The sequence below is a fragment of the Montipora capricornis genome, chromosome 9, assembly GCF_036669925.1.
Source record: "Montipora capricornis isolate CH-2021 chromosome 9, ASM3666992v2, whole genome shotgun sequence".
Taxonomy (NCBI): Eukaryota; Metazoa; Cnidaria; class Anthozoa; order Scleractinia; family Acroporidae; genus Montipora; species Montipora capricornis.
In genome coordinates, this window is record NC_090891.1 from 16,203,049 (window position 1) to 16,217,128 (window position 14,080).

The window sequence follows — 14,080 nt, forward strand, 5'->3', positions numbered from 1 at the left end:
CCTCTGCAACTCAGGTTCAACCCTGGACTCAAGGTTGCATGTGGGATGAGTTTTAGTCTATCTCAATCTGACTCCGAGGATTTTTGTCCACTCGCAGTTATTAAGATTTGGGCAGATACCCTTGCAAGGGATAACCTCTGCTATCTCTACCTTTCATTGTATTAAAATGAACAAAGTTTTGTTTCTTTCTTTACTAGTTCAGGGCCTGCACAGTGCAAGGCACTAGCCATAACTTAAGGGGTTGCCCAACCCGCAACTCTTGAAGCCGCAGACTCCCTATATGTTATTTCTTGGAAATTTAACGCTACAGAAGGATACCAAGGCCCAATTAACTGTCCCATTGACACTAAAGTGACAAACCTACTTTACATGTATAATGTACATCAAAGAAGTTGAGGTGATTTATGATTTATTCTCTCTTGCTGAATGACTGACCTCCCTTCCATTGGAGAAATGGCAGGTCCGCTGGCACAAATTATGGGAAGAATCTAAGCCATTATAAGGATGTTGCCTACTGCTTCAAAGGTATTTTTGCTTTGAGTTATGATTTTGCAGGAAATGCAGATCAACAAGTGTTATTGAAATTCAAAAAGAAAATTGGAGGTAACCACGCATTTTTCAAAGATAATTCATGAACTGTTTTTAACAATATTTGTAAAAGCTCTAAAATACAAAGCAATGTATAAGCTTCATTATCTCTAAAGAATGCATGGTTACCCCCAATTTTCTTTTTGGATACCAAGAGTACTTATTAAGATCTACTTTCTTTGCATAGTTTTAAATCACGCAAAAATATCCCTGTATTAGTAAGCATCACACATAGGAAACCCGAGTATCTTGAGATGCGCAGAACGTATGCGCAATAACAATTACATAGTGGGCACCGTCCTTAAAAATGAGAGATATATTGCAGGATTAAACAAAACAATAATTTATTATTTTTGTGGAATTTTCTACTGAAAGAGTTTTGTATTTGTTATATTTTTAGCATCAAGAGATGCAGATCTTAACTTACATCCTGAAAGTAATTGAACAATGGTTTGTAGGTCTTCCCTTTCAGAGTTGCACCTTTAAATCTGTAGAAATAGCATTTACAGCAAAAGAATGCAATTTGATAAACTTAAACTCATCCTCAAAAAATATGTTGGCATGGGTTCAGCTTTAGGTAGTAGTAATACAACTTTACTTGAATTCAGATTTTAGATTAGCATACAGTACTGTACAAGATGCTCCATCTCATACATGTAGTATGCTATTATCTCTGACACTAATAATTATTGAATTTGAATTTGAATTATTGATTAAAAACAACATAAAACAAACCAAGGTACATGTGCCTGTACATCTACAAACAAGTATATAGATTTAATCCCCTATTACCTCTTGTAAAAGTACAATGTACAGCTACAGTTAGATTGTATGCATTTTAGTTTTAAGAACCAAAAAGGCCACCCTATCAATACCCATTTATAGACCTTAATAAGGGACCATCACAACCTGTAATATTGTTAACAATACCTGTAGTGTACACCCAATGACTAATGTTCTGAATAAATATTATTATTTGACTGGTTAATATGATTATTCCTTACTGCTCTTTCAGTGTTCTCACCAGGCCTCGCCATTGAGGGATTCCCGCTGTTTCAAAACAAATGACGTACTAAGATGATATAAAAGGCCCATCAGGGCGCAAAGAAGAAAAAAACAAAAGCTAAAAAAAATTCTTAACTGATGCAAAAAGAAAATCTAATGTCTAAAAATCAGTCGTACTCGAGGTTCGATCGAGCGATCAATGATTCCTATAACAGGCATTATGATTGGCTGGGCATGTGAACACATAAGCCAATGAGCGGCGTTGTTGCATTTGAGAATACACGTGCTTGAATTGTCCGCCATATTTGTTTATGAATATTTCATTTGCACGTTTATTTATGGAAAACAGAAGAAAACAAGGAAGTTTGGATTCGTTTTTCTGTAGTAAAGCGAAGCAGCCAAAATTGCAGTTAACCCTTTAACTCCCAATAGTGCCACTTATAGATTTTACTCTGTCTAACGCCAGACGATTTTACTCGTCAATGGGGAACCCCACGGGGCTGAAGGGGTTAACAACAGCTGGATTCACTCAAAAACTATGTCCCCATTAACCCTTTAACTCCCAATAGTGCCACTTATAGATTTCACTCTGTCTAACGCCAGACAATTTTACTCGTCAATGGGGAACCCCACGGGTCTGAAAGGGTTAAATGAAGAACCTGATAACGTCAAAGAAACAGGAACACCAGTAGAAGCCGAGAAACCGACGCAAAGAAGGTTCCAGCAATCGTGGAAAACAAAATACGTATGGCTTACATGTAAATATAACAAGGCTAAAGATGCAATGTACTGCACTTTGTGCCAAGATAATGGCAAGAATAATTCATTCACGGCTGGAAATTCAAATTTTCCAACGAGTACGCTTGAGAGGCAGGTTGTTCATAGTGACCATCGGGCAAGTGTTCTTGCGAAGTCCATGGAAGGTAACCTGGTGAAGGCAGTGACATCATTTATGCCAGGCTTGTAAAACTGGAAACCTTTAAGCCTGAAACCCGTTTTGTAACAAATGTTCATGTTGCTGATGGCACAGCTGCTACAATCACTGAATCAATTACAAAAGCCCTAAATCAGAGAATGTTCCTCTACAAAAAGTTACTGGATTGGGAAGTGATAGGGCATCAGTAAAGACAAGTAATAAGGAAGGAGTCACTGGAAAGCTTCAGCGGTTAAATCCAAAGATCGTCAACATTCACTGTATTGCTCATAGGCTGCAGCTTTGTGTCTCCCAAGCTGCTAATAAAGTGAAATATTTGAAAGAGTTCCAAGAGTTGCTGACCAACATATTTTACTACTTTAAGAAGTCAGCCTTACGAAATGAAAAATTGAAGGTGATCCAGGAAGTGCTTAATGAGCCTAAGATGAAGTACAAAGAGATCCATCAGCTCAGATGGTTATCTTTTTACAAAGCTCTTGAAACTGTTTACTTAACATGGGACTCTTTGGTCACTTTCTTTGAGCAGGAAGTTGCCAATAAACAAGATAAAGATGGCAAAATCAAAGGATACATTAAGAAGCTTACGGAATATGATTTTGTAGCTAGTATCCACATGATGATGGATGTTATGCCAAACATCATGGAACTTACTCTAGTATTTCAGAAAAGAGATCTTGATTGCAGCATTATTGCTCCTGTTGTTCAAGCCTGCATCACTGAACTTACCAAGTACAGAAATGATGAATTACGTCCTAGAAGGAAAACCTTCCTTCAAAAGTTTGTTGAAGACACTGGATCACAAGGGGAGACTGAACAATCAGAACAATCAAGAGAATTACATTTCAAAAGTCACAAATTGGTTGCAAGGGGTGGACGTACACCAAGAGAGAGTTTCCAGACAATTATGTACAACTTTTTGGATGCTGTGCTGGACAATCTAAACACCAGATTCCCACAAGGTTCCAAGAATATCATCAGTGCCTTTGGTATTCTTAGCATGAGGCCTTTGTGTTTTGTTTCCACAAATGAAGTCTCAGTTTGAGGAGATGAAGAATTGGATGTTTTACTAACTCAGTTTGCTAAGGAAGGAGCAGGTAGCCCTGCATTAGTTAATGAGCAGGCTGCTAGACATGAATGGTCAGTATTAAAACCCCTTGTACTCAAGCAAAAGTACCCGAGACAGAATGGAAGATCTCTGAGGAATTATCAACCACTATCATGCTGAAGTTGGCATCTATAGCACTGACACTTCCAGTTCACACTTCTGACTGTGAACGAGGATTTAGTCTACAGAATTCTCTGAAGAACTACCAGAGAAACAGACTCTCACCCGAAAGACTTGACACTCTCATGGTCATTTCATCTGAAGGTCCCCCTGTTGCTGAGTTTAACTTTGAACTAGCTATAAAGAAGTGGACGGAATCAAAGCAGAGAAGAATTTTTTCTAAGCCATCACAATGACTCAACATGAGTTTCAGTCCTATAAGTTACAAAGTACTTTACATTAAAACCCTTTTTGTCAGTACAATTTTATCAAGATTTTCTTCATTTTTGGAGCTTGGACACTCACACAGCAAAATTTAACAGCTTAAATTGTTTTGTATTCATTTTATTCACATATTGACATTCTACAGCAATTATGTATATAAAGTAAAGTACAGTGTGTTATTAAAATTACATGTACTTTCAGTTATGATGAGACTGTGGTCAAAGATAACTTTGTTAAGCTGTCTACCAATACCATCTATGTACCAATACATTTGAATTCCATAACGACCCAGTCTATCTCTCAAATGACCCACTTTTTTTGTCTTAATGGGCCCTTGGACCCCAAGACGCAAAATCCTGGTGAGAACACTGCTCTTTAAGGAAATGTGGATTAAATTGAAATAAAAATTCACAGAAAGAGTGCAAGTAACAAATTTATCACTCTTTCAGTAATAATGAATATTGCGCTGGTTGAAGAAATAATTATTACTAAAAAAAATTAATATCTAACCTTTCCAATATGGTGTACTCCTCAGGCTTCTTAAAAAGAGCCTCAAGTCTGGCTTCCATCAGAATGTAAACATTGTTGGTTTCACAATCTGCAAGTGTTCAATGATAATAAAATTACAATTTAGTAAAAAAGGTTAAGCAACAATTTTCACTCTTTGCATCACCTGACTTCTCACAAAACAAATACAGTTGAAGATTTAATCATTTTCATTGATTTTGTTTCCTGTTGCCACTTTGCTATCAAACATGTGTTAGATTCAGACAAATGATGCTTAATTAAACATTACTGTAGGTTTTGGTTTGAAGCATAAAACTATTGAATGGCAGCAATAGAAAACATTGCAGAAAATAAAATAATCATAATTATTAATGTTCAGAATGAACTTTTCAGATGTGGTCATACACAAATAGTTAATTTTGGGCCTCCACAGACAAGGCAAGTTGTCATCAACAACTACTTTAAGTACACAACGTAATAATTTAATCAACACCTGTTATGCTCCACATAAATAAAGTTTAGGTGTCAAAAACCAGTATGTTTTGCAGGAGCCTTTGAAAATAAAAAATAAGAAATGAAAAAACACTGACTGCAAAAATTGTTTGTGTCTCTGCGAAATAGACTTAAGTAATGAATACCTTGCTTACGGATGGGAGAAAGGGAGTTGGCAATAATAAAATGGCCGCATTTCTCACTGACAACTAAAGTAGTTTTCGTTTTGAAAAGAAAAACTACTTTGTTGTTGATGGCTTGATTAACCCTATTTGCAGTGAAAACTTGCTACATTTTACTATCAATAATGTTTTGATATCAACAAGTAAAAATTTATCCATAACAAGTTGTCCTGTCTGTGGAGACCCTTAATAGACAGTTTAAAACTGCAATAAACATGTCTGTAGTATGACGTGATATCTTCACACATTAAAAGACCACCTTCACTATGGTTACCTTCTAATAACACACGTTTCACAGACGGTTTGGAATCTCATTAATGTATAATGAACGAACTTTATATTTTCATGTTGAGAAAATCTCTCATTTAAAGATGTCCACATACACTATAGTAATATCCTCTACATAGTATATTAAAATTATAAACATACCTGTAACATTACCCTAAAATACTTAAGTTGTATTTTTGACTAACTGCATGTTTTTACTCCAACATAATATCTGAAACTACTAAACCCTTTTACTCAATTTAACTGTGCTTTATAATTCAACTGGTCATGTCATTTTAAGCCTTAGGGTACTACAATGTATTAAGATTAAAAAATGATTTCTCATTTATTTCCAAGCCAGCCTCGTTCTGTGTTGGAGTTATTTTTATATTATTCACTTGGGCTATTACAGGTAGAAAGCAAAATCAAATAATTATTTCTCTCTCCCGTCATAAAATAAATCAGTCCCAAGGAAGCTCTCAAGTCTCAAGCAGTTCCAGCATGATTGTCCTATTAACAGCATACACTGTACCTTTGACTTTAACATAGTCCATTTCAGGATTAACAACAAGAGCAAGGTTACTAGGAAGGGTCCAAGGTGTTGTGGTCCAAGCAATGACACTGACATCAGGGGTTTCATCCAAAGGAAAATGTACAATGACTGAAACAAATCAAAGGTTTTCAATCTACAGTCTTCTTCCCATCACTGACAAAAATCAAAGATAATACTGAATTTCTAATTTCTAAAGGTATACTTAAACAGACAACACTTTCACATTCTTACACATCCCTGGCCTACATACATGTATGTATTAAGTCACAAACTATAGTAATAATTTAAGACAAGATTCAATAAATACAAGACACAATGCATTACACAGTTTTAAATGTCTTACCAGAAGGATCCATAGTATCTTTGTAGTTTTGATTTGCTTCAAAATTTGACAGGGGAGTGTTGCATCTTGTAGAATATGGCATGACCTGGAGACATTTCAAACAATAACTGTTCTGTTACAGTACTACAATATCAATGCAAGATTTCAAGCATGAACTCAAATACCGGTAATTAACCAGGATAAGTAATTGCAAGACTTTGTGCCAATCAGGCATTATTGCATGTACATCTACATGTACACTGTTCTTTTTGCAAGAATTCATAGTCTTTCACGATGCAGAAACACATTTTGGTCTTAATTACAGGACTTATTTTATCTCCACTCCCCAAGTTCTGTGTAATGATTGCAGGACATAATTGCTTTAGTTTTATATCAAACACCTTGCCAGAGAAATATCAGCATAATTATTGAACCATTTACCTTGAATCCTCTGTACACCATCCCTTTATCATAAAGCTGTTTAAAGGTCCACCTGTATAATTATAATAACATTATTGTTTTATAAATTATACACGAAATTCACTTTCTTAGGATCCACCATTTAAGGTTGTTGACTTGGTGCTGGTTGTTGTTTTTTTTTATATTTTTTCTGCAATGTTTTGTTAAGGTGAAACAATTTTAGATCAATTAAAATAGTTCTTTTCCTTGGTATTATGTATAAAACAGTGTTTTATATCACTAACCCACAGATCACTTGCTTGTAAAGCGCATTTGAATATGCCAATAGAAAATATGCGCTATATAAATTCATTACCATTACCATTTCATTTGTTTGTCTGGTATTTCTTGTAAATTTGATTTTACACCTATTTGTAAAAAGTAATATTCCAAAGACTTTACAACATACATGGGCAAGACTGGGGTCTCTTTCTTACTTTTGACTTTTAACATTAATTCAGAATTATATTAACCTACCAAACTGATTCCATGAACCAAGGGTAGAGTGTCTTGTAATCATTTTCGAAATCAATCCACCGTCCCATCCTCTTTACAATGAACTGAAACAACGCCATATACCATTAATAATATTTATAGTGTATATGTTGTCGGTCAAATCCGTTTTCAGGTTGAATCCATTTTTACCTAGGTTATTAAATTGACGATCCTCATTTTACCTATAGGTTGAATATTAAAGCAACTATCAATCCTCCAAAAAGGACTGAAAACACCTCCACCTTCCCTCAAGCACTGTCTTACCAATCTCAACACATCATCTTAATGATTTATATTATCTTATCGGTTTCTGTATTCATTATGCAGTTATCGACATTACAACATAGTAAGAGATCAAAGAACTGTACTTTTCACTCACCGGTACTCGAACTCGGATCCTCCAGATCTGTGGTCCTGCGTCTTCACCAATACACCACAACGACGAACATGCTTAACCCATCACAGTGCTTTAATTTCATTATTTACTTTTGTGTAATAAGTCAATTGATATTCATGTATCATAACCAAAACTAATCCTAACCTGACCCTCATTTTCTCCAGGCTTAATTTAGACCCAAAAAATGTTTCTTCAATTCGCCTCAATGCATATTCAGAACCAAGGTAAAATGAGGATCATCAGTTTAACCTGGGTAAAAACGGATTCAACCTGAAGACGGATTTTACCGGCAACATATACTGTTAAAATAATACAGTAGAACTTGTATATATCGGCCACCCTCGCGACTTGACAAACTGGCTGCTTAATACAGGGTCACTAAAAATACTGACTGGGCATGGTCTAATGTCAATTTCAATGGCCAATTGTGCAAAAAATCTTCGTGCACAGAAACAATAGGACAATCAACACTATTTCAAGTGATCAATATTTGAAACAAAGTTGCCAACTTTTAAATTAGTGGTACAATATACGTAACATTTTTGAAACAGCCAACAAACAACGGGAAAGTTACGGTAAAGGGAAAGCAAATTAACAGAGGTGGAGGTTATGGCCTGAAAATCTCTTGCGAGTATACATTTGCGATTCATTCTCCATGACATTGCTTTAGAACAAGCCAATTAACGAATTTACAGCTAAACAGTGAGGCATATTCAAAAGGAAAATTTTTCAGCGTTTGTGATTTGTACTGTACTTTAGCACATTGTAGACATCTGGAAAGCATTAACGATACTAAGTGGCCGATTTACAGCTTACAGTAGCTTTGTACAGGTTATTTCTTTATAGTGATGATTGATGATTGATCATTTTAAATGCAATAAAATACTGTATAAAATGACATTTGGCTTAGTTTTGGTTCAAGGATGGTTGCTTAATATTGGTAAACAAACAAAGAAAGACAAATGTAGGACTGCTATAGGGTGGCCACAGCTGCTTAATAGAGGTGGCTACCTAATGCAGGTAATTCTAACAGTGTTTGCATGTGATTGAGCGAAAATCGGGACTTTGAAAACTGGCCTCTAAATAGAGGGTGGCCGCTTAATACAAGGCCGTTATATACAGGTTCCACTGTAATTACACACAAATTTCAAAATAGCTCAAGATCGCTACATGTATACATGTATGTAGAACCCAGGACCTTTCTGCATACAGCATGTTAAACAGTGTTAATTCCTATTTTGTCTCCCTCGTACATACAAGAACTGATAAGAATCTACCGTCCTTCAAGAACCCTCCGCTCATCTACATCGCTCTGTCTTAACCCTACCAGCTATAATTTGAAGTCTTATGGATCTAGAGCTTTCGCTGTCGCCTTGCCACAACTTTGGAATGATCTACCAGAACACATAAAAAACTCTGATAATCTCCAGACTTTCAAAACACGACTCAAAACTTATTTATTCAAGGAAATTTTTGTAGAACTTTTTCATTTATGGAAAATTCTTGATTGAAACAGATTTTCTTGATTCACACTCATATTTCCTACCAGCCAATCAAAACGCTTATCTGACAACACATAACCAATCAAAATTTGTGTGATGTCACAGCCGTGTTCCATACTCTCATCTAAACACAGCCATTGACTAATAAGAGTGCGCGTACAATGCTAATTATTGCCAACGAGTCAGGCCTTCTGAAGACAGAAGGCCTGGCGAGGCGGCAGCTTATAGAGCCGCGAGAAGATTTTTAGGTGGACGAAATCTCAGAAGCACTTCAAATTTGAGTGTAATGTAGACCAAAAGCTGTAATGTAGACCAAAGCGATGAAATGTTGACCGAGCGATAACCAATGAGAGTGCCGCACGAGTACGCCGCGTGATGTTTGCAGCCGCCAGATCACGCAAGCTTGGCTCGTTGGCACTTTAGCGACAGCTATAACTAGTTTTATAATTACCCATAGCACACTATAACTCCCTCAGTAGTCTTACCTCCCATTCATTGGAATAACGCATCACAATTTTTCGGCATTCTTGGTTATAGTTTGCTATTCCCATGTTTGTGACATCATCTGGACTCTAGAAATGATAAAACAATTCAAGTCCCTTGGTGAGTAAGTGTCTATGCTGCTTGCTGTAGTTAGACTTGGTTGATCTTTAGGGTTACTGACTCACACAGAGTCAAAATAGGCTCGACTTCAACACACTCAAGACTCGATTACATTCTCCTTTCATAGCTAATCAAAGTGCTTAATATATACGTAATGGTAGCTAGCTAAAAAATGTGATTAAATATGTAAGGAGTATACATGTATAATGTTTTGGTCCTAGAAAACATCTTAATTCAAACGCAAGTGTAATGCCTTACTTTGCTTACAAAAATCCTGAGAAACTAGGCGTTTAGAATCCTACATGAAATCCTAGTACAAGAGAGGACTACATGTAGTTCCCACGATGTAATATGTATGTTGACTATGTATGTGTTGTGATTAAATTTTTTTCTTGGTTAAAAATTCTTATGCACTAGTCATTTGTTTCCCCCACCCCCGACCCCCGGGGACAGTGGGGACATATGGGGAAATTACTAGGGCAATTACGAGAGATTACACCACAATTACGCCTCTAGGGGGTAGGGAATTACAAGATTTTCGTTCCTCTGCCCTACCCCTCTGGGGACATACAGGGGGAAATATCGGGGAATTCTTACCTAGGAGGACTAGGACTGAAAAGAAACGAAGAGCAATGGTAATGAGTATTTTCACACATGCAAAATCAATATGGCATCGTTCCTTATATAGTTCATGTGGCACACACAAATGTTAAGAACTGTACATGTATATTGTGGTAATCTCCATAACATTTCCTTGATGACTCAGCATCTTTTAGGAACAGAGGGGTCGGGGAATTACGTGTGTTTGTCTGCTCTAGTCCCCAGTGGAAATACACCTACTTTACAACCATTCAAATGCAATTTCCCTACCCATCCCCGAGGGTCAAGGGGTGGGGGAAACAAATGACTAGTGCATTAAACTACAGTGTAGTTTGTTTTTACTTTCCTGTTTTTTGACATTATGATTAATGCTTTAATCTCTTCAAGAGACCTGTGCAGATAGTAATCACAGATTGCATGGGTTGTTACCAGCTAAGCACACGCCAGCATATTCCCTTAGGTCCACCAGAGCGTTCGTGTTACCCACAATTGTAAGACCGATAGAGCCATTAACAGTTTCATACTCAGCCATGCCCCTTGAATTTTATAGTCTATTAGAATAAAGTTATTTTAATTAATAGTAACTTTTTGGGTACTTTTATCCTTTTCATTATCCTATTTATTAGTACATTAAAAATTGTTTACAATCATTAAAAACTTTGTATGTCTTAGCATAATTCAATCCTTCTGGCTGTAAGTTTGGAGATAATAGCCTATCTTACTAAGTAATCTAACTAAAAATAACAAGCGAGTAACTTATCAACTTATACACATAGTTTGACAGGTCATGTTAACTAAGTGTCACACTTTCCGTAACTTTAATACAACTGTATTTATGTGAATGTATAACTGACCCAATGTCAAGCCCAAAATATAAATAATTACTGTTACGCAGATTACTAAATCAAACTTGCTTGTAATAACATTACATTGCATTGCATTTTCTAATAAATACCTTTATGCCCAATTTCTGGTCAATTTCATACTCCTGAAGGAAAGAAAGCAAGAACACATCCTTGTAAACAAGGCTATTAAAGAACTATTGAGGTTATTATTATTTTTATTGTCAAGTTTTTCCTGCATTGAGCAAGAAAGTGAATGATCCTTTACTCCTAGTTACAAGTTACATCACATTCAAGCAGAGTGCACACCCATCAGTTAGTCTTGTTTTAATCACTTTCATTTTTAATTTTCCATAACACTTACAGTACTAAGCCTGTGTGCAGGCCCTCTGAGGGACTGGGGTTATGGGGTAAAATGAGGGCCTACCTGCATGGCTTTGAATTTTGAATGTCACGTCCAAATTTTGGATGCAAAATACTGATTGGGTGAAATTAAATCACTTGGTGACCTCACCATTGACAAGCTCCGATAACAAGAAAGGCACTTCACTTTGAGAGATGAGGTGGTCAGAAATGCGTTTGAAATAATCATAGAATGTTGCAATTTTACTGTAACTTGGTATAATTAAAGATTGCGCAACATGAGGCAATGGCTTCTCTGCTGGAGGGAAAGGAAGTTCTATCTCTGTTATCCACAGGATTCGGGAAAAGTCTTATTTTCCAACTGCTTTTCGTGGCAGCTAAAATACCATGAGGGCGACTTGATGTCACTGTGGTAGTTTCCTGTCCTCAACAAAGCATAATCGCTGATCACATTTGGACAAAAACTTGGACCTTCGGCTGCCTCATTTGGTGATTTAACGATAGAGGAACTCTACACAATTTTAGCTAGTATTTGGTTAAGTTAAAAAGCTGGCTCCACAAATGATTGCTCGATCTCCTAGTAACTCTGCAATACTCCAATGCACTTGAAAACAAAATATTCCAATTTGCAACGGTAAAATACGTGTCTATAATCACAAATACTTGATAAGCCTTTGAAGTAAAATGGTGTATGTTACCAGAATACCTGTCTAGTATTAAAGTGTGATGTAGTACAGTTTGTATATGTAGTTGTAATGTCTGTATTTTATTAAAATAAATTTCAAAACCATAAATCCGCTTTGCTTTACCGAAATTTGGCAGCACTTGTGGTCGACGAGTCTCACACAGTGGAGATGCTGTCTGGGAAAAAATACCCGTCGCTTCACATTTGTGTGGTGATTTTTTCCCTGACGAACGAAACACATTTTCTGTGGAAAAGGACAAATTACCGTGCAGAATATTTGGCTACGCTTTACAGCATCTGCAGTAGTTGTTAGGATTTTCTGGCGAAGGCTTCCTTCCTTTACTTGAGAGTTTTTGCCTTGAGCGATTTGAAATACACAACGCGTGACTTGCTGTTTTTCAATGGTTACTTTGCATGAGCACTGATTGGCTAATTTTTGACAGCTCTCTCAGCGTGACATCAGGAGGCGGCATTCAAAATTCAGAGGGAGACGTGCAGGCTCTCCTTCTCTCCCACCACTGAGAGAGAGCCTGCTCGCAGGCTAACAGTACTGACCATGCAGAGCACACTTGTAAGTTAAGGAAAATACCTGTTGTCACTGAAAAGTAATTTGATTGTGTGTAACACTGTAATAATAATAATAATAATAATAATAATAATAATAATAATAATAATATTGGTGGACGTGGACGTGGACATGGTGGACGTGTAAGGAATAGCTCCCCAAAAAATATGATGGCTCGAAGGAAATGGACAGACCAAATGAATGAGGACCTCCTCGAATGTAAAAAAACTGCACAGAGTCTGGTTTCGTCGAACCATGCACCTCTTAATAGTGGTGGAAGAAAGAAAGGTTACATTGAAGTAATGACTGAGTTATGGGAGGCGAAAGGCTACGCATACCTTGGTTTTAAAAGCCACAATTTAACAACGCAAGCCGCTAGACTTGAGAAAGCAAGCGCCAATAATACTTTTAGATGCAACGATTCAACCGATGGCTGCAGCAGGTCTGAGAGCGAGCCGGCCAAGAGAGAGTTGGTACTCGAAGGAAATAATATTCAAGATGGCTCACAAAGAAATCAAAGTCTTCGCCAAGTTGAAAATGCTAATTCAGCGCAATCGAATTTGCATAGCCTACTAATCGATCAGTCACGCGATTGCAACCAACAACCCCCCACGGGACCATCCAGCGAATTACCAGATCAAAACAAAATAAAGCCAAACCTGCCCGACTACGAGGTGTTTCCCTCTGAAATTAAGAACAAAAAATGGGGCGATATCAGCCACGAAAGCTTCTGCAATTCAATAAATGCTATCTATGATGAAATTGTCCACTACAGGAGAAACATCTTTAATCTACCGTCTGGCCGAGCCGGGAAGAGTTTCGTCGAAGAACTGGCTTTTTGGATCAGGCAATTCAATGTCAATTCCGACCTGAACTCAATCGCTTTAAAGGCCTTCATGGTACTTCCAACCCTGATCCTGCAAAAGCCTTCCGCAACTTCTAAAAGTAAAGAGCATAGCGCAGCATTAAAGCGCCGTTTAACACTCTGGAGGCAAGGAGATCTTAGCCAGTTGCTCAGCGAAGTGAGATTTATCCAGTGAAAGTTTAAGAGTTCGAAGAAGGCAAGAACAGTGGAAGATCTTTCTAAGGTTTTCGCAAAGCTTGTTATGCAAGGAAAACTGTCAGCAGCTTTAAAACTCTTGGAGAATGAGAGTTCATCAGGTTTGCTCGATCTATCACCTGCAGTCCTGCAAGGGCTAAAAGACAAACATCCAGAAGCCGCTGAGATTG

The 14,080-nt window shown here is 37.1% G+C and overlaps 1 protein-coding gene across 1 annotated transcript in view; it reads right to left on the reverse strand.

Annotated features, from left to right (window-relative positions):
• The window catches only part of LOC138015020 (isoleucine--tRNA ligase, cytoplasmic-like), a 60,720-nt gene that overhangs the window by 37,670 nt on the left and 8,970 nt on the right, over positions 1-14,080 (reverse strand). The window contains exons 4-11 of the mRNA XM_068861914.1: positions 11,351-11,383; positions 9,678-9,764; positions 7,276-7,358; positions 6,781-6,832; positions 6,361-6,445; positions 5,997-6,125; positions 4,527-4,614; positions 1,016-1,076 (exon numbers count right to left, since the gene is read on the reverse strand). Coding sequence (XP_068718015.1) covers positions 1,016-1,076; positions 4,527-4,614; positions 5,997-6,125; positions 6,361-6,445; positions 6,781-6,832; positions 7,276-7,358; positions 9,678-9,764; positions 11,351-11,383 — 618 coding nt within the window. The remainder of the gene's footprint in view (positions 1-1,015; positions 1,077-4,526; positions 4,615-5,996; positions 6,126-6,360; positions 6,446-6,780; positions 6,833-7,275; positions 7,359-9,677; positions 9,765-11,350; positions 11,384-14,080) is intronic.